Genomic DNA, 21,768 nt, shown 5'->3' with positions numbered 1-21,768 from the left:
GGAGACCAGGAGAAGCACCTGGAACCTGCCATTGGATCAGCGCGGTACGCCGGCCACAGCACCCCGGCTGCAGCGGCCATTGGGAGTGAACCAACAGAAAAAGGAAGATCTTTCTCTCTGTCTCTCTCTCTGTCCACTCTGCTTGTCAAAAAAAAAAAAAAAAAAAGAAAAGAAAAGAAAAGAAAAGAAAAGAAAATGAGGAGGAGAATAAGGTAAATCAGAATCATAAAGGAGGTGTTGGCGTTGTGGTGCAGCTGGTTAAGCCATTGCCTGTGACACTGGCATCTCATATTAGCGATGGTTTGAGTCCTAGCTACTTTACTTTTTTAAAAAAATATTTATTTATTTATTTGAAAGTCAGAGTTACACGTAGGAGAGGCAGAAAGAGAGAGAGAGAGCTCTTCCATTCGCTGGTTCACTTCCCTATTGGCCGCAATGGCCGGAGCTGCACCAATCTGAAGCCAGGAGCTTCTTCTGGGTCTCCCACGTGGGTGCAGGGGCCCAAGGACTTGGGCCATCTCCTACTGCTTTCCCAGGCCATAACAGAGAATTGGATTGGAAGTGGAGCAGCGGGGTCTCAAACTGGAGTTCATATGGGATGCCGGCACTGCAGGCCAGGGCTTTACCCGCTACGCCATAGTGCTCCCTGCTAATGTTCCTGGAAAGGCAGCAGAAGATGGTCCAGGTACTTGGGTCCTCCCCACCACACTGGAGACCTGGATCAAGCTCTAGGCTCCTGGCTTTGGCCTGAACCAGACCTTCCCCAACCCTTGCAGCCATTTTAGGAGTGAATTGGAGGATGGAAGATATCTTTCTCTCTCTCGCTCTCACTCTCTCACTCTCTCACTCTTGGTCTCCCCATCTCTCCGTGTAATCTGTAACTCTGCCTTTCAAATAAATAAGTAAATCTTGAAAAAAAAAAAAAAGATTGAAAAAGAGAGGATCACAGAGCTAAGGATGTGATTCATAACTACTCGATCCCAAAGATTCTGCTGTGGAGGGCCGTGGTTATGCCACAATTGCAGATGCTGGGAATCAGTATGCTGAAAATAATACACAAATTATGAAACTGATGTATGAGTCCAGCCAAGAAATAAAATGTCTCTGATTTGGATACACAGCAATCTTTTGTTTCTTTGTTGAGTTTTCTTGTAGCAAGCAGTATGCAGATATGTTGCAAATACGAAAATAGAATGTAGAATTTGTAAGAAATATTAACTATTAATAAACTATGCTAGCCCTATTTTTAACTAGTTCATACAAAAATTAGTGATTATCCTTTTACTAGTTTAGTACTTTTTTAAAACCATTGGTATATACCTAAAAAGCACTATATTAGATGAATAACAAAAATAGAGCACTTAAGAAGTTTTGGTTTTGCCTTAGAAATTTTTTTAAAGATTTATCTATTTATTAGAAAGACAGTTATACAGAGAGAGAAGGAGAGGCAGAGAGAGAGAGAGAGAGAGAGAGAGAGAGGTCTTCCATCTGCTGGTTCATTCCCCAAATGGCCACAGCAGTTGGAGCTGTGCTGATCTGAAGCCAGGAGCCAGAATCTTCTTCTTGGTCTCCCATGTGGGTGCAGGGGCCCAAGGACTTGGCCATCTTGTACTGCTTCCCCAGGCCATAGCAGAGAACTGGATTAGAAGTGGAGAAGCCAGGACTTGAACCGGTACCCATATGGGATGCTGGCACTGCAGGCAGCAGCTTTACCCGCTGTGCCACAGCGCCAGCCCCGCCTTAGAAATTTTTAATTCTGCTATTTGCAAGACCTCACTATGGTGAGTAATATCAGTAAACGATTTTTGTGATGCATTGCAGCAACCTGAGATACATAGTGAGTTCCTTTAGCGGTCTTTTTGGCCAGGTATTTTAACAGATTTTTTTTCTTTTTTGTATAATGAGAAAAGGGAGCTTACATGTATTGATATCTGTGTTGTGTTAGTGTGTGTTGATCACTGTACTTTTCAGAATAGGATTGATATTTTATGTAGTAGAATAAGTACATCTCTAGTGATCATGAAGATGCCGAACCTGGATATACGTCAAGGTGCAACAATACAAGTTAGAACATTCTTGTGTCTGTACTATTTTTGTCACTTTACCCTGAGGAACAGAATAAGAGCAGCCTGTTCCCAAATGATATTAGACAACATTTATTTTTGTTTTGTTTAACTCTTCCACCTCGTATATTTTAGTCATGTAAGTAAGTCCTCAAAATATCACCTACAATCAGATATCTAAATGTCAAAAGTTAAGTGCATGAAAGTAATTTAATTATTTTTAAAAAAGATTTATTTATGGCCGGCGCTGCGGCTCACTAGGCTAATCCTCCGCCTAGCGGCGCCGGCACACCGGGTTCTAGTCCCGGTCAGGGCGCCGGATTCTGTCCCGGTTGTCCCTCTTCCAGGCCAGCTCTCTGCTGTGGCCAGGGAGTGCAGTGGAGGATGGCCCAGGTGCTTGGGCCCTGCACCCCATGGGAGACCAGGAAAAGCACCTGGCTCCTGGCTCCTGCCATCGGATCAGCGCGGTGCGCCGGCCGCAGTGCTCTGTCCGCGGCGGCCATTGGAGGGTGAACCAACGGCAAAGGAAGACCTTTCTCTCTGTCTCTCTCTCTCACTGTCCACTCTGCCTGTCAAAAAATAAAAAATAAAAAAAAAAAGATTTATTTATTATTTGAAAGGCAGAGTTACAGAGAGAAAGAGGGAGAGAGAGAGATCTTCTATCTGCTGGATCACTCCCCAGAGGCCACATGGCGAGAGCTGGGTCAGGCCAAAGCCAGGAACCAGGAGCTTCATCCTGGGTGTGGGGGCCCAAGGACCTGGACCATCTTCTGCTGTTTTCCCAGGTGTATTAGTAGGGAGTTGGATCAGAAGTGGAGCTGCTGGGATACAAATCAGCACCCGTATCGGATGCTGGCGTTGCAAACAGCACCTTAACCCATTAGGCTGCAACACTGGCCCCTAATTCTTTTGTTTTTAAAATTTATTTATTTATTTGAAAGTCAGAGTTTAGACAGAGAGGGAGAAGCAGAGAGACACAGAGCAGGGAGAAATAGTTTCCATCTACTGGTTTACTCTCCAAGTAGCCACAATGGCCAGGGCTGAGTCAGGCCAAGGCCAGGAGCTAGGAGCTTCATCTGGTCTTCCCTGTGGATGGCAGAGGCCAAAGCACTTGAGCCATTTCTGCTGCTTTCCCAGGCCATTAGCCAGGAGCTGGATGGGAAGTGGAGCAGCTGGGACACACACCAGTGCCCATATGGGATGCTGACATCACAGGAAGTGACTTTGCCCTATACCACAATGGAAGTCCCAGTAATTTAATTCTTAATTTCATTTCTTAAACCAGGTTTACAATGCTTTTTTTTTTTCTTGAAAATAAATAAATGAGAATTTGGGATTTCCGCTGTGTGTTATCTCTGACTCCCATTCACTAAAAATTTGTTTTCATTTATACATTTTTATATGTTTATTTATTCATTTTTTTTATTTGAAAGGCAGAGAGAGAGAGAGAGAGATCTTCCATTTGCTGGGTTATTTCCCAAATGCCTTCAGTAGCCAGGGCTGGCTCAAGTTGAAGAGAGGAGCCAGGAACTCCATTTGGGTCTTTCATGTGGCTGACAGCGACTCAAGTGCTTGAGCTGTCATCTGCTGCCTCCCAAGAACATTAGCAGGAAGCTAGATAGGAAGTAGAGAGGACTGTATCCCACTAACTCTGATGCGGGATGCAGGCATCCCAAGCAGGGCCTAATCTGTTGCAGCACAATGCTGTCCCAGTTAATGCTTTTTAACAAGATCCTCTCCTGTAAAGAGAATTTGGAAGTCCCATGAAGTTTGTTATAAAGTAATTCTGTTTATATTATCATAGAGTAGTGTTTCATTAGATATTTTTCAGAAATTTAGACATTTTCAACTAATATGTATAGTTTTATTACCTGAAAACAGAGGAGAAAAAATGATCCACCTTTGTTTACATAATAATCACACCCACATTTTAGTAAGAAGTATATTAAAATTCTTCCCATGTGAAATATTTATTATAAATAATTGTCCTCTTCTTAAGTGATAAGCAGTATATATATCCTCCTCTTAAGTGATAGTCAGTATATTTTATATCTGTTAATCCATGGTCCCCATAGGGGACTAGCACTTGTTGAATCAAGTAGCTACCAGAAGAAAGGGAGTGGAAGAACTCAGGTATCAAGGAATCCAGATTTCCATGATGGCAGAGGTTTTAAATGTCAGCTTGTCTAGTGCTTTCATTCACAAGTGCAGGAACAGACAGTCAAGTGACAGGATTGGCCTTAGTGTTAACTTTTTTAAAATTTATTTTTAAATTTTGTTTAGGGTATACAAATTTCATGAATTTCCTATATACAGATTCAGTAACGAAGTGATACTTCCACCTCACCCTCCCTCCCACCCAAGCTCCCGCCCTTCTTCCTCCTCCCCCTCCTATGCCCATTCTTAATTTTTCAAAGATTGACTTTTCAGTTTACTTTATACTCACAAGATGAACCCTACACTAAATAAAGAGTCCAACAAATAGTATGAAGAAAAAGACACTGTTCCTCAACAATCGGGACAAGGACTGTAAATAGTCATCTCAAACTACAAAGTAGCAGAATCAGAATGTATATTTGAGCTTTATAAGTCAGAATGTATTCCTGTGATTAACAGACTTCAACTTGTTTTCTTTCTACTATGTAAGTGCATGTGCACAACATTCCCTCCAACAGAAATCGGGTGGACACATACTGTCATTCTGCCAGTGTTTTTGTGATATGCCTTAATCAGAATCAGACATCTGCCTGGAGTATTTGTACTCATCTATAACCTTTTGACTATTTCTTCACTTTTACTATGTTTTACTAAGAAAAGTGTGTGTGTATGTGTGTAGTGTGTATTTCTTTATTTTTTTAAAACTTGAGGGGCCCGCGCTATGGCATAGCAGGTAATGCCACCACCTGCAGTGCTGGCATCCCATATGGGCGCCAGTTCGCGTACCGGATGCTCCACTTCTGATCCAGCTCTCTGCTATAGCCTCGGAAAGCAGTAGAAGATGGCCCAAGAGTTTGGGCCCCTGCACCCATGTGGGAGACCCGGAAGAAGCTCCTGGGTCCTGGCTCGGATTGGCTCAGATCCAGCCGTTGCAGCCATCTAGGGGGTGAAACAGTGGATGGAAGATCTCTCCCTCTCTCTTTCTGCCTCTCCGTCTCTCTGTGTGTAACTCTGACTTTCAAATTAATAAATAAATAAATCTTTAAAAAAAAAACTTGAGCATGAATACATCAGAACAATAATGTAAAGTATTTGACCTACTGTTTAGTAAAAAGATGTAATCAAGCCAGGCATAACATATTTATGTATTTTGAGAATTATAATGTCCGTGGAGTATTGACTTTATAGCCCATCAAGTCAGTAGAGAAGAGGAAGATGGAGAAAAAACTAAAACTGTGCTTAGTACTTTCACATAATTATATCATCTAATGCTTACCATAATCCTGTGAAGCAGGTGGTATTATACCTAATTTATAAAAACATATAATAAAGCATATTTTATGTTTCAAATAATTTTATGATTTGGAATGAAAAGTAAAAATAAACATAATATATGAACCCTAGGTAGATTCATGCCAAGAAAAATACAAAATCATGTTGATGGATTTCAGAGGTGGGAAGAACTTTGTGAAGGAGGAAGGAATTGAGGCAGTTCTTTATGTAGCCTAGTTTATTAGTTTAGTAGCTGCTGTAAGAGAGTGTGAAAGATGTGATGGCTTAAGTAACAAACACTTATGATCCCACACTTCTGGAGGCTAGAAGTTACAAAGTCAAGGAGTTGGCAGAATTTGTCCTTCTGAAAGCAGTGAGGGAATGATCTATCTGGAGCCTCTCTCGTAGCTTATAGATGGCCATCTTCTCCCGTCTCATCATATTGTCTCTCCTCATGGATGTCTTAGTACCCAAATACAAAGTTTCCCTTTTTGGTCAGGATACCAGCCATATTGGATTAGGGTCCACCCTATCAACTTTATTTTAAATTTCTTACCTCTGTGAAGACTGTACTTCAAATAAAGTCACATTTATTCTGAGGAATTATGGTTTGGATATATGGATTTGGGAGGAGGGGGTGAACCATTCATAATGATAATAATCATACTTTATTATGGGCTAACAAAACCTCCATAAATTAGTTAAACCACTGTGAGAGTATATACTAAGGCATTATGTATATAGATGTTATTAAGAAATGTTTGATTTTGCTTTCTGTTTTCATTAGAGCAAGTGATATTACCTTTTCTCCTGCAAGTTTCATATTCCAACTTAATTATTATTTAATTTTTTTTAGAACTCTCCAATTTTCTTATATTCCTTTGAGGAAGGAAGTTCCCTTTGGCATAATGTTATCTATTCAGTATATCTTGTGCCACTTTTATTTATTGAAGTTTTAACATATTCCTAATATCATTTTCTTGAAGACTTCAGTAGAGTCTGAGCACTCTGAGAGAGAACAGGAGCTTCAGAAGGAAAACTTGAAGTTGTCAACCGAAAATATTGAACTGAGATTTCAGCTTGAACAAGCAAATAAAGATTTGCCAAGATTAAAGGTAATTTTAATATTACTTATTATAACTAGGAAATCTAATGCCTGAAATCCACCCCCATAGCTATTATGTTCACTTATAGTAGCTTATGAAGAAAAGTAAAAAACTATATTGATTAAGTGTCATATCAGTAGCATACTTTATACATTTGCAGTAATTTGTGGATTTCCCAGTTCTTTAATTTTCTAAAGCTTTATTTATTTGAAGGAGTTACAGACAGAGAGGGAGAGACAGAGAGAGGTATCTTTACACTACTTCACTCCCCCCGAAGGTCGCAAACGTCCAGGGCTGGGCCAGGCCGAAGCCAGAAGCCAGAGCTCCTTCCAGGTCTCCCTCATAGGAGCAGGGGCCCAAGCACTTGGGCTTCTCCCACTGCTTTCCCAGGCTACGAGCCGGGAGCTGGATTGGAATGGGAGCAGCCAGGACACAAAGCAGCACCATATGGATGGCAGTGTTATAGGCAGCTGCTTTACCTGCTGTGCCACAATGCTAATTGCCTATTGAGATGGCCTACTTTGTATCACATACTCTTCTAGGAGCTGGGAACTGGCAGTAAAAAACAAGAACAAAATAAAAAACAGGAGCAGGCATGGTGGCACAGTGGGTTAAGGCAGTGCTTGGAATGTGTGCATCCCATATCTGAGTTCTGGTTCTAGTTCAGGCTTCTCTGCTTCAAATCCAGCTTCCTGCTAATGCATTCTGGGAGTCAGCAGGTGATGGCTCAAGTGTCTGGACCACTGCCATAAAGATGAGAGACCTGGATGGAGTTTTAGTCTCTTGGTTTTGGCCTGACCCAGCCCTAGCTGTTGCAGGCATTTGGGGTGTGAACCAGCTAATGAAAGATCTTGATCGCATTCTCCCTCTCTTTCTCCAGCTCCAAGTCTCTGCCTCTCTCCTTCTTCTATCTCGTCCCTTCCACATCTCTTCTCCTATCTCCCTCACCACCTCTCCCTCTCCCTAACCACCTCTGCCTCACTACCTCTCTTTCTATGCTCCCCCCCTCCTTCTCCCTCTCATCCCTCTTTTAACTCTGCCTTTCAAGTAGATGAAAATAAATGAATGTTAAAAAAAATTGGATAAACCTTTACTGTAAGGCAAACTTCCACAAACCTTAGCAAAATTACAGAGAAAAATCTCTGAAAATGTAATGTGTCTGGAAGAATTCTTTGGTGGAATCACACCTCAGCAAGTATTAGGCACTTCACATGATAGAAGAATACTTTGTGACCAAGACTGGTTACCTGTTCTTCAGAAATTCTTTTCTCTCTTATACAACCTACATTTCAAGTTTCCCATTATTGTAAATGAGAGCAAGTAAATGAACTGTGCTTTCATGTATAAGTTTTGCTAACAAATAATGATAATAAAACAAATCCATGCAAGGACAGAACTTACTTTCTCTTGGGGCAGATTGGCAGTAAACAAACAATTTGGTATGTCAGCTGAAGTTAAGTGCTAAGAAAGAATAAAACATGACCGGGTTGAAGAGTGAATGGAAGTGAGGGGTCCAATTTAAAATAGGGTAGTAAAGGAAGGCTTCCTTAATAAAATAATTATAGACAGCTAGGGGGAAGGTAAAGAGTAAGGTGTGCAGGTGCTGCAGGGTTCCAGACAACAGAATCAGCAAGTTTAAATGTTCTGGGGTAGGAGGATTCGTGATAACATTTTTCAAATTTTTCATTTATTTTCACTTTATTTGTACAGCAGAGAGAGACAGAGATGAAATCTTCCATCTGCTCATTCACTCCCCAAATGCATGCAAGAGTCAGGTCTGGGACAGGCAAAAGCTAGGAGCCTAGAACTATCCAAGTCTCCCACATGGGTAGCAAGGACCTAAGTGGAGCCAGGACTTGATCCCAGGCATTCTGATATAGGAGGCGGGTGTCCTAGGTGGCATCATAACCACTGCATCAAATAACTGCCCTGATTGATATATTTTATCAATTGCCACACTGTAATGATAGTTTTTTTAGACATTTTATATTATTTATTCTGATATTATTAACTTTCTTTATTTTTGGTTTTCCAGATATTACTTAATTTATAGGAATCTTTTCTCTTGGCTAGCCAATTGTTTCAGTTCTGTTTTCTAATCTAGAATAGTAGCAGTGTGATGATATAATGAAGTTATGTCCTGTTTTTCATTCTAGTTTTTACACTGTTGGAACCCATGTTAGAAGTTCCATTCTCTTTTTCTCTGTAACACATGAATAAGGATCTACCTGTTTAACTTATGGGACAATAAATATTATACTTCTGCACTCAGATTTATATTGTACACTAAGATAGTAATATGGAAAATATTTCTTGGCATTCATATACAAAAGACTGGTATCATTCAACATATGTCTTCATTAAAAATTTTCCTTGTTGGAGTAGAGACCTACGTGTTTAGTTTGGCTGCTTGAAGCAATCAGTTGTTTAGATAAATTGTTAGCCCATTTATTTTTAAAAGTTAAAGCTATGTTAATTGTCTTATCTTTTAGAATCAAGTAAGAGATTTGAAAGAAATGTGTGAATTTCTGAAAAAAGGAAAAATGGAAGTTGAACGGAAACTTGGCCATGTTAGAGGGGTGAGTATATGAGAATATGTGATAATTTGTTTACATTTCAGAAGTGATTACCAGAAGTGAAAAGTTTAGGTATCACGGTAGTATTGGCATCTTTACTAGTGCCTGTAGTTTTAGTTTTTCTTCTATTATATCTAAAATGTAAAGCATCATTAAGCTTTCTTCTGTGTTTCAAGTTGATGTGTTTATCATCTGTTACATCCTACATGCTTTTTATTCCACTTACACTCCACATCATCTCTCCTGCCCTTAATCACGTCCTCCATACCTTGATAGCATGTAAGTTTCAGGAATTTTCTTCTCGTTGACCACATGCTTTTTGGTCTGCTTCTAACATTTTAAAACTGTTTTATCTACAGCAACTTCTTGTTATAATGTTCTATCAATGTGTTTCCCATTTTTTGTATTATATTTTACCTCCCATTCAATTTTGTATTCACTTTATATAATGAATAAATTTTGCTTGGGAGGGCAAGGCAAAGATTTAAGCCACTGTTGATTTCATGCTGGTGAGTGTAATAAATGAAAGCAATCGTGTGAAAACTCACTCAGGTACTAATATTAACGTGATAGAATCTGTGAAAATCTTGAGTATTGTCTGGAAGCTGTTGAGAACGTGTCTTGCTAACAGCAACATTTGTTTCTCAAGTGAAAATATATATGCACATGATAAATACAAGAGATCTTCAAAAAGTTCATGGAAAATATCTATGAAAAATTTTACACTAATATAAACATTTTAATTTCATTTTCTATTAAGTTTCTTTGAAATCTCCTGTAATACTATTTTATCTAAAAAATAATTTTTTAAAAAAGAAAATACATGTATTAATTTAATCTTTTCTAACTAATGTAATTATGAAAGTATATATTGAGATTATATGTTTATATTTCAGTGGTATTCATTGCATAGTATGAAGAGTAAACTGCAAAAAAAGCACACTATTTTTATATTGAGATTATATATAAGTTATAATTTAGGGGTATTCATTGCGTAGTATAAGCTTATATTTCAGGGATATTCATTGCATAGTATGAAGAGTCCTAAATTACAAAAAAAAATCACACTATTTTATCAGGCTATTAGAACATTTTGTTTTAAACTATGAACAGTTAAACTTACTATTTGATGATCTGTCTTTTTTAATATCTTTATACAAGGTTTTTTATTTCAGATGTCTCTTATGTTGGGTAAAAACTAAATTTCTAGGCAATGGCTATTCTTAGAAAAAACTGCTTATAATATACCACAGTTAAAATTTGACTATTCATGAGCTTCTTAAAGATATAATTTCTCTTTTGTGGTTTTATTCCATAAAAAGAAAATTTGAATATACTGGAGAGAACACTAAACAAACAGAATATTTAAATTTATTCTCCTGTATCAGACATCAAAGGTAGACTATGTTTATGTACATGACTGTATGATTTTAAGAATATCAGATTCTTTATGTCTTGGTTTTCTGATATGTAAAGTAAGAACTTCTATCTCATTACATGCAATTATTTTAAGGATGGCATCAAATATCAGCATTATTAATAAGTAACAATAAGCCTTTTATGTTGTTGGTACCTTGTACCATACACTGTCAAACTACTTGATTAAATTAATAATTATTCTTTTGTAGTCTGGAAGAAGTGGAAAGACAATCCCAGAACTAGAGAAAACCATTGGTTTAATGAAAAAAGTAGTTGAGAAAGTCCAAAGAGAAAATGAACAGTTGAAAAAGGCATCAGGAATACTCACCAGTGAAAAAATGGCAAATATTGAAATGGAAAATGAAAAATTGAAGGTAATTTTTAATGTGTTCATTTTTGTAATAATGTTTTACTATTTAAATTTTATTACTCTTTAAGGAAAATTCCAAATACTGTGCTACAAATGGCTTTAATGAAAGTAGCATATGTTTTATATATACAAAAGGAAAAACAAAAATCCTTACTGTAATACTGGCTAATGATGGTCACAGGTTAGCTCCATTTGATTTTCCCAATTATTTCAGGACCAGTGTTTCTAACTCTGATTGAATTACATGAGGCTTTTTTTTAAAGTGAGATACAGAAACCCTCTCCCTGAGACTGATTTCATTGTTTCAGGGTGAGTCCTAACACAGATGTTATGTTGAGGAGTTGTTTGCTTTTTAAATCATCAGTTTTTTCTGATATTCAATCAAAGTTGGAAAATTTTGTCATAGATTATCAATGGATATCCAAGGAAAAACTTTGATTCTATCATATATGGGCTCTAAAACTGCATTGAATTGTTTTATGAGTTTAAAAGATGATATTTTACTTCCTTGTTTTGATAATGTGTTTTTTTTCTTATTAGTTTTTTAATTATTATTTTTGCTAGACTGAATTAGAAAAACTTAAAGCTCATCTTGGGCGTCAGTTGAGTTTGCACTATGAATCCAAGACAAAAGGCACAGAGAAAATTGTTGCTGAAAATGAAAGGCTTCGTAAAGAACTTAAAAAGGTATGACTTGTATGACTGAGAGTTAATTTTTATTTTTATCATGTAGTAAATCTTGGAAAAGCAAAGTAGATCCTTGATGAGAATGTCTATTCTTACTACACACTAATAAATTTAGGAGTTGTGTTTTTATACCTACCATCATTATATCCTTTCATCATAATGGACATTGATAATAAAAATAAATAAATTTAGAGGTAGTATAATGTAGAAGCTACTTGTCCTGGATTCAGTTCCTAGATCTGTTACTTTTTATCCACAGGAATCAGAGCAAGCTACTAACAGTTTCTATTTCTCCATTTTCCGATCTGTAAAATTGGGAGTAAATAAGTATACCTATCTTAAAGACATGCCATTAATTCATTAGATGAATTAATGTTTATGTACATGACTTAAAACAATGCCTGATATTACAAAATAGAGCATATGAAACAATTTTTGTTAAACAGTAGTATTCCTTACTATTTAAAAGGCAAAATATATTCCTTACTGCAGACAAATAGATATTAGTTATGTGGATGATCTGGTGAATACATTGAAGCTAATATTTTAAATTAGTTAGAATGGTATCTGAATGCTTTGTGAGGCCAGAATGATACTGGGTCTTGAATGTGGATGTCTAATAGTAGAATTTATCTATGTTACTTATGCATCATTTATACCTATGTAGGTTTTTAAGTATTATAAAGTCAAAATAAGGCATCTTTTAAATGTGTAAAGACATGAAGTATCCAATATCCCAATATTTTAAAATGACTAATTTAAAGGAACCACTAGAGTACAATACTTATGAATGTATTTTGCAACCTCATTTACATGATCAGTTTGTCCTAATTATAATCATATTGGTTTGCTATTTTAGAGGAAAGGGAAGATTGTATTTTTATTCAAGTTTGAACCAGCATTTATTTGGAACTCCATGTTATTTTTTCTTTTCTGGTTTGTAATGGTAATTTTTTAATATATTGCATCTATAAGAGTAGTATTACATTGTGCCATAACACACTAATTAGCTTGTAATGATAGGAAACTGAAGCTGCAGAGAAATTACGGATAGCGAAGAATAATTTAGAGATTTTAAATGAGAAGATGACAGCTCAACTAGAAGAGACTGCAAAGAAATTACAGTTTGCAGAAAGTAGAGGGCCACAGCTTGAAGGTGCTGACAGGAAGAGCTGGAAATCAATTGTCATTACAAGGTAGGGACAAATAGTTTAAAATTTATATGAAGTTTTATTAGTTTTAATTTTGACATCATGCTTTCAAAGATGACATTATTCAGAATAATCTAGTTTTTTTTTTTTTTTCATAAACAGTTCTGTTACTTAACATAGGATTCACTTTTTCTCCTGTCCTTGAATTGCCGGAGAGTTTGTTTTTCTTCCTTATAATGCTTGACTAGTAGCACTGACCATGGGGCAAGCCATGGAACAGAGCAGAACTGAGGCTGGGCCAAGGTCTTAGGGCTGGGTTTGCATAACGAAGCTGCTGTCAGCCATGGGCCTGAGCTGACGTTGTCCAGCTTCTCTTGCTGTTTTCTTCCACCTTCAGCCTCCTCTTCTTGACTGTGTTCACTTTCTACTTCAAGTTCATATGAGCCAGGAGCAGTTGAACTCTTGTCATAATGTGTGGCATGCAGGATCTCACCAGTGGTTTTGGAGTTATAGCCCTGAGCAACTTTCTCTTCAGATAGCCCCAGTAGATGAATTCAGCAGCAACTTTGGTGTCTTATTGTCCTCTGCTTTCTGGTACTTGATTTTCTCCAACTCTGCTTACCTCTATCTACAAGTATGTGGGGTTATTCTGTGTGAGACTAATCTTTGCAGCTATAGAGGTGATGGGAGTTCACTAATAAATATTGGGATGCCCATTGCCACTGTAACCACAGGGGGTTTGTCATGACTGTTGAGTCAGTAGAAGGCTCTGATGTCATTCCTATTTCTAATTTTATTTTATTTTGTAAAGATTTATTAATTTATTTGAAAGGTAGAGGCAGAGAGAGAGATTGAGAGAGAGAAAGATTGATCTTCCATCCTCTGGTTCACTCCCCAAATGGCTGCAATGGCTAGAACTGGGCTGTTTCAAAGTCAGGAGCCTGGAGCTTCTTCCAGGTCTCTCAGGTGGGTATAGCGATCCAAGGGCTTGGACCATTTTCCCCTGCTTTCCTAGGCCATAGCAGAAAGCTGGATTGGAAGTGGAGCAGCCAGGACTCGAACCGGCACCCATATGGTATGATGGCACTGTAGGCTGTGACTTTACCTGCTACACAACAGCTCCAGCCCCTATTTCTAATTTTAAACGGTTATGTCCAGGAGCCTGATAGTGATTAGTGGGATCCTGCCCATGTCCTTTTCCATATAAAGTTGTCCTCTATGAAATGGTATTCTTTACTGTCTGTCTAGGGTACCTGCTGCTTCCCTCATCCTTATCTACTATCTCCATGTGTGTCTTTGAGAACTACATGCACACTACCTACTATTTGGAATGGTCTTGATCAGAGGTGAGATAGCAACTACCATCAATGTAACTAAGATGAGTATCTTAGCAGACAGCCTGAAGCAAGTCCCATAGTGGGGCTGCTACATTCCACTTGCCCTTGTCAGCCAAGTCTAAGGAGGAAAATAAACAGGTGAAACAGGTATATTAGGGCGTAGCCAGATAGTAGATGTGCAGTCCTGGAGAAGTCCATAGCTCCTGTCCTAAGACCAGAATCTACTCTGCTACCTCCTAACCCTCACTTTTCCTATCTGCAAACTAGGAACAGTCAGTTGCTCTGTTAGAACTGGCAACAGAGTTAAATGAATGAAGTGTGATAGACTGAGGGAGAAAGGGGTTTCTTTGTTCTTGTTGGACCCTGGAAGTGGCTGTCAGCCAGCAGACCTATCAGTTGATTTGTTGGTTATTCATTTATTTTCTTCTTCAACCACATATGAATCCAGAAAAAAATCAGAATCACTATGAGTTTTATTTATTCAACAGATATTTACAAAGTACATGCTACTGCTAGGCTATAAGCTTCACGTTGGATGTTCTCTCTAAAAGGCCTATCCTGCCGAAGTTCCTGCAGAGAGCCAGGTAGCTGCCTTGGCTTAGAAAGACAGAATTCTGACTAGGACTTCAAGTAAATTATATCCCTTCTGTGGGATCGATGTCCTTCCTCTTCTAAAAGGGCTCTGTGAGGCTGTAGGAGAGATTGTTAGTATGAAAAACATTTATAAGGTTTATGAGCAGTTGGCTGAAATGATGGTAGTAATCATAATTGAAGATGAATGTATTTTAGGTTATTTGTGTGCTTTTAATCTGAGAACTATTCAGGTTTACTGAACATAGAATAGGACTTCAAACCATTTTGAAGAAGACAGAAGTCCATGTAGAACCCTCTTGACTGAGAGAAGGCTCATTCTGATCTGGACCTCCAGGTTCCCTAAGTCCACCATTTTTTTTTTTTTCTTGCTAAGTTCTAGAGCTGAGATTTGTGTAACTCATTCAGAAAAGCAGTTCAGTTATCTATTTGGGGACCCATGAAACAGGTCTTGTTCATGCTAAATTCCTTATAATTGCTCTATTCTTTACTCAAGAAACTTACTGATACCTATTTTGTGTCAGGTCTTAAGCTGACTGCTGGGGCAGCCAGGATGATCTGGGGCTGTTTTAGATAAGACAATCAGAGAAACCTTCTGCTTGAGTCACTTTTGAACACAGAATTGGATGAAGGGAAGGAGCGAGCTTCTGATATTTCACCACTAAGCTCTGGTAGATAATCTTTGTTAGTTTAAAAACGTCTTCTAACCTAACTTTCTAAGATGTAGCAAAATCTGCTTGAGCATATTTAGACAATCTAATTTTCTTTTTGTGTCTTGTCTATCCCAGATTTTGTCCCCAAAGTTGTACTAGCCTTTTTAACGTAGCCAGAAGATGTTCCTTCTTTTTCTTTCTCTGGAAAAATTTGAATATTGTATGCATTGTCCTGCTATAGTTATGATGTGCTTGTAAAATTGTTTGAATCAGTTTTTAAAAAATTTATTTTGGAATCTGGATTTTCTTAAACTTTTAATCATTTCTTAAGTGAGTATAAATCTATTTAGATTTTTATAAGCTTCATTCATATACTGCCTCTCTCAATTGTGCTTTTGCAAAACTTTTTCTCCCATTCTGTTGTATCCTTTTTATCTAGTAATATAAATTTGATGTTCTAGTGAATTTAACTATGTATTTTCTTATTTTTATGACTGAAAACAAGGTCTTAGATTTAAACTTACAATGACCAAATTGTCTCTATCCTTGTTTAAAATCATAGAAAACACCTAAAGCCTTTATTTTAATTGTGTAATTTATTAACTAGGGATATTTATCACTTGCTATCTCCTTTTAATGCTACATAAATATCCAGCTAAAGATTTGACTAGAAGAAACACTATAATTAGGATTCTTTAGTGCAGTAATTTGAACGGATCTTTAAATCAGTGAAAAAACTCATTTGTCATGTCTGTGCTATTTATATTTCTTTATACTTTTAGGATGTATGAAACTAAGTTGAAAGAATTGGAAACTGATATTGCCAAAAAAAATCAAAGTATTAGTGATCTTAAGCAACTTGTAAAAGAAGCAACAGAGAGAGAACAGAAAGTTAAGAGATACACTGAAGATCTTGAACGACAGGCAAGTAATGTGATTTTTCTTTACATGATAAAATAATTCATATCTCAAGAATTTTCTTGCATTGTCTTCTGCAGATAAAAATGAATTCCTGATTAATCCTTCCCATAGAAGCCATCTAACTGGATGGCACAATTTAACTCAGTGATACCACTCCTATTTGTTTCAGCCAGAAACTCTGGGTCATCCTTGACTTCACTGTTTCTCTCATTCTTCACATTTTTCATCAACTCGTGTTAGTGGTATTTTAAAAATATATCCCAAATCTGACCACTTTTCAGCATGTCTAATCACTAATAATCTTTCTTATTAAGATTTATTTTTTTAAACTTTTATTTAATGAATATAAATTTCCAAAGCACAGCTTATGGATTACAATGGCTTCCCCCCCATAACGTCCCTCCCACCCGCAACCCTCCCCTTTCCCACTCCCTCTCCCTTTCCATTCACATCAAGATTCATTTTCGTTTCTCTTTATATACAGAAGATCAGTTTAGCATACATTAAGTAAAGATTTCAACAGTTTGCTCCCACACAGAAACATAAAGTGAAAAATACTGTTTGAGTACTAGTTATAGCATTAAATCTCAATGGACAGCACACTAAGGACAAAGATCCTATATGAGGAGTAAGTGCACAGTGACTCCTGTTGTTGACTTAACAAATTGACACTCTTGTTTATGGCATCAGTAATCACCCTAGGCTCTTGTCATGAGCTGCCAAGGCTATGGAAGCCCCCTGAGTTCACTGACTCTGATAATTTTTAGACAAGGCCATGGTCAAAGTGGAAGTTCTTTCCTCCCTTCAGAGAAAGGTACCTCCTTCTTTGATGACCCGTTCTTTCCACTGGGATCTCACTCGTGGAGATCTTTCATTTAGGTTTTTTTTTTTTCCCCCCAGAGTGTCTTGGCTTTCCATGCCTGAAATACTCTCATGGGCTTTTCAGCCGGATCCGCATGCCTTAAGGGCTGATTCTGAGGCCAGAGTACTGTTTAGGACATCTGCCATTCTATGGGTCTGCTGTGTATTTCACTTCCCATGTTGGATCGTTCTCTCCCTTTTTTATTCTATCAGCTAGTATTTGCAGATACTATTATTGTTTATGTGATCCCTTTGGTTCTTAGTCCTATCATTATGATCAATTGTGAACAGAAATTGATCACAGGGACTAGTGAGATGGCATTGGTACATGCCACCTTGATGGGATTGAATTGGAATCCCCTGGTATGTTTCTAACTCTACCGTTTGAGGTAAGTCAGCTTGAGCATGTCCCGAATTGCACATCTCTTCCCTCTCTTATTCCCACTCTTATATTTAACAGCAATCACTTTTCAGTTAAGTTTCAGCACTTAAGAAGAATTGTGTATTGATTACAGTATTCAACCAAAAGTATTAAGTAGAACAAACAAAAAAAAATACTAAGAGGGATAACATATTAAGTTGCTCATCAACAGTCAGGGTGAAGGCTGATCAAGTCACCGTTTCTTTGATCAGCTCTTGTCCTGACGGTTGATGTACAATGTAATACTTTATCCATTTTAGTATTTTTTTTTTTGTTCTAGTACCGTTGGTTGAACTCTGTAATTAACACACAATTATTCTTAGGTGTTTAAATTTTAACTGAAAAGTGATCCCTGTTAGGAATTTGGAAAACATGCTGAGTGAAATAAGCCAGTCCCAAAGGGACAAATACCACTTGTTCTCCTTGATAGGTGACAACCAACTGAGCACCAAAAAAGAAACCTGTTAAAGTGAAATGAACACTATAAGATTTGTTTATTTATTTGAAAGTCAGAGTTAGAGAGAGAGAGAGGGAGAGACAGAAATGAGAGATCTTCCAACTTCTTGTTCACTCCCCAGATGGCCTCAATGGCTAGAGTTGGGCCAGTCCAAAGCCAGGAATTCTTCCCACGTGGGTCTTTCATGTGGGTGGCAGGGGCCCAGGCACTTGAGCCATCTTCTGCTGCTTTTCCCAAGCCTTTAGTAGGGAGCTGGGTTGGAAGTAGAGCAGCTGGGACTCTAACTGGCACCCGTATGGGATGCTGGCATCACAGGCAGCAGCTTTACCTGCTGAAACCACAACACTGGCCCCCATCACTAAGAGCCTTGTGCAGGCTATTGTCTCATACCTGAACAATTACAATAATGCCCTGATATGATTTCATGCCAAATCCTATCAGTCTCATCCTCAGAATCTTCTAGTGGTTCTCCATTACCTTAGTAAAACTTAAAGTTCTTTTCATAACCTATATGGACATCTATAATCTGGCACCTAGTTTTCTCTCTAGTCTCATCTTCTGCTTTTACCCTCATTCATATTATTTAGCCACATTAATCTTCCCTCAGTCCTTTGAACAAAACAGCTAAGATTTCAAGTGCTTGCTTATTTCTATTGTTTACAATACTTTTCACCCCAAAATCTGACAGGCACTCCCACACTTCATGTCTCTTCCTAAATGAAGGCTCATCTGAAGTGAACATAGAAATAGATTTATGTATGCTTTTGAAAACCCAACTTTTAACTTTTAATACTATATTAAAAATGTATAGTTTTATAAAACCTCTTATTTCCCTGTCAAAACTGTATATTCTATTTTTTCATTATGTCCAAAGATTGAGATTCTCAAACAAGTTCCTGATGGTGTTATGACAGAGCAAGACCTTAAACGGGAGCTTCAAGTTCTTAGGTACATTATAAACTCATATGGTTACTTTGGTTTCTTTTTTTCTTCTTCTTTTAAAACCATTTTTGTATAACCAGATTTGCTACTAATGAGAGACTAGAATTTTTTTACTTTTGTTGCTTAATAAGTTCACCAGGTCCTTATTCTGTCCTTCTATTGTCAATCTAACAGTCTGTCTTTTACATTAATAGGTACTAGGGAAAAAGGGTAAATCCAATCTGAGTTTCTAGTTTGTAATTTAGTTGAACTTTTCTAACCGTATAGCGTGAATTAATCCTTAGCTTCTGAAAGGCAAATACTAATGAAAGACAGAGCGAGTAATTCTTTACTGCCAGGAGTCTCTGCAGCCTACTTCATTCTGCTTCTCTTACAAGAACACTACTCTTGAAAATGAAGTAGCATCAATAACTGAGTAAACATGAAGACTTTTGATTACATGCTGTTTGAGAATGCAGCATTCAGAGTAAATGAACGTTTATTTGGATAAATGCTAACACATTCTGAGTAGTGTAATATTAAATCATAAGAAATGCCCATGTATTTTGTGGAGCAATGTGTTTTTGTTCATCATATTATTTATCATTATATTGCAGATTAGCTAATAGCCAACTGGATAAAGAAAAAGCAGAATTAATCCAACAGATAGAAGCTAACAAGGACCAAAGTGGAGCAGAAAGTGCTGTATCTGGTAACATGTCTTCCAAAACATTAGCTACCCCGAGTTTTTGAATTAGGGTTTGCCTTTTTTTGTTTATTCAGAATTATGAATTATGTTTCCCTATGAAATTAGATCCCTGGTAGGAAGTTTGAGAGCCATTATCACCATGCTATAAAAATATCCCCATTAAGCCCTTTGAATTATTTAGACTATAAGAGTAGCAAGTACTCAAGGGTTTTTCTCCTTGTATTATAGATTAATCCCAATATAATGCTAAGCAATGATTAGGACGGTTGCTTCCAGTTGCTAAATATTGTTCCTTTTAATCCCTCTTTACTAATTGTTACATTTAAAACTTTTTTCTTAACAACTACTACTTAGATTCTTTTTCCCTTTAACAAAGTAGTCTATCCTCTTCCATTCATTCTCAAGTGATTATAATCATTTCCACATACCTATGTGCATGTGTGCACATTAACACATACATGCATATAAAATGTGTGTAAGTAGGTTCAATGTATAATTGATCTTCATTATTCATAGATTCCTATACTCACTAAAAATGTATGTATAACCCCAGAATCAGTACCTTTTTTTGAGAAGCAAAGCACCAACTTTATTGTTCTTGGCAAGTTCTCAAGAACTGTCCCCAACACAGAATTTAAAGTAAAAGCTGTATTGGAGGAACAGGCTTAGCTTTGTGGCCAAATAGGACTTCCTACTCCTTTTCCTCCCAGAAGTAAGGACAGTTGGGGCTCTCAGGGGCCTTGACATGGCACATGCCACCAGACACTGGTTACTGCTGTGGCATAGTAAGTAAAGCTGCTGCCTGCAGTGCCGGCATCTCATATGGGCAGTGGTTTGAGTCTCAGATGCTCCACTCCCAATCCAGCTCTATGTTATAGCCTGGGAAAGCAGTACAAGATGGCCCAAGTGTGTGGGCCCCTGCACCCACATGGGAAACCAGGAAGAAGCTCCTGGCTTCTGATCAGTGCATCTCCAGCTGTTGCATCTATTTGGGGAAGTGAACCAGCAGATGGAAGACCCCTCTCTCTCTCTCTGCCTCTGCCTCTCTGTAAATCTCTTTCAAATAAATAAATTTTTTTAAAGACCTTGCTGTTGAAACAGAAAAGATGTTTATATAGAAAAAAATTTATTTATTTGAAAGGCAGAGTTACAGAAGGAATCTTCTCTTTGCTGGTACATTCCCTAAATGGCTACAACAGGTCTCCCACATGGTGGCAAGGGCTCAGCTCCTTGGGTTGTCTTCCACTGCTTTCCCACGCATACTAGCAGGGAGGTGGATCCAAAGTGGAGCAGCTGGGACTCAAACTGCTGCTTGTATAGGATACTGGTGTCATAGGCTGTGGCTTGTCCCACTGTAACACTGGCCGCTGAATATCCACATTTCTTGATTGATTTAACATTATTCATTCAGTTGTCAAATTTATGTTCTTATCAATATGCATAATTTATTAATATAATAACACCATTAATCCTTTGGTTATTATTTGTACCAAACATTTCCTCTTAGAGCTTCCTTTAATTTTATAAGTAAACTTTTTTTGCTTAATTTGAAAAGCAGAGGATGAGGTAGACAGAGTTCTCATTCACTGGTTCATCCCCCAGGTGCCCACAATGTCAAGGACAGGGCCAGGGCCAAAGCCAGGAACTTCTTATGGAATTAAATACTTTATAGCATACGGTATTTACAGCCTGAAAAGGATTTCAACCATAAGATGTCATATTTTTCAGGCTCTAGGTTCTATAAGTTTTCTGCTTATTGTCTGCAACAAATCCTTTATCATGAACTTACTCCATGTGGGAAAAAGCTGGGGTTAATTTTCATAATTTTTTGGCAGATGCTGATCAACTAAAGGAAACAGTAAAAGACCTAGAGGTACAGCTTAAAACAGCAAATCTAGAAAAGCAGCATTTAAAGGTAATTGTTCAGTTATATCTAATTTTTGTAATGTTTTATGAAAATAGCTATTTTTCATGATTATCATCTTTGAGCTTTTTTAAGGATGCATCCTAAAAACTGGAACTATATTTTATACTTACAGTATCTGACTTTGCTACTACAAAGTTCATTATGTTCCTCTGTGTTCAAAATATTAAAC

General features: G+C 37.6%; 1 protein-coding gene across 9 annotated transcripts in view; it reads left to right on the top strand.

The window, feature by feature from the left end:
• Positions 1-21,768, top strand: part of CEP290 (centrosomal protein 290) — a 91,136-nt gene that overhangs the window by 67,886 nt on the left and 1,482 nt on the right. For 8 of the 9 annotated variants that reach the window (XM_089307553.1, XM_089307552.1, XM_070052680.2 and 5 more), the window contains 9 exons: positions 6,479-6,607; positions 9,091-9,177; positions 10,803-10,967; positions 11,528-11,650; positions 12,674-12,846; positions 16,165-16,306; positions 18,917-18,990; positions 19,581-19,675; positions 21,508-21,587. In XM_089307553.1, coding sequence (XP_089163679.1) covers positions 6,479-6,607; positions 9,091-9,177; positions 10,803-10,967; positions 11,528-11,650; positions 12,674-12,846; positions 16,165-16,306; positions 18,917-18,990; positions 19,581-19,675; positions 21,508-21,587 — 1,068 coding nt within the window. Of the gene's footprint in view, positions 1-6,478; positions 6,608-9,090; positions 9,178-10,802; positions 10,968-11,527; positions 11,651-12,673; positions 12,847-16,164; positions 16,307-18,916; positions 18,991-19,580; positions 19,676-21,507; positions 21,588-21,768 lie in introns of those variants that run through there. The other variant, XR_016216230.1, reaches the window with a different exon arrangement.

This window comes from Oryctolagus cuniculus, chromosome 11 (genome assembly GCF_051225735.1).
Source record: "Oryctolagus cuniculus isolate XC-2025 breed Fujian yellow rabbit chromosome 11, ASM5122573v1, whole genome shotgun sequence".
In the NCBI taxonomy this organism is placed as follows: domain Eukaryota; kingdom Metazoa; phylum Chordata; class Mammalia; order Lagomorpha; family Leporidae; genus Oryctolagus; species Oryctolagus cuniculus.
This window is presented reverse-complemented; position numbering and strand designations above follow the sequence as displayed.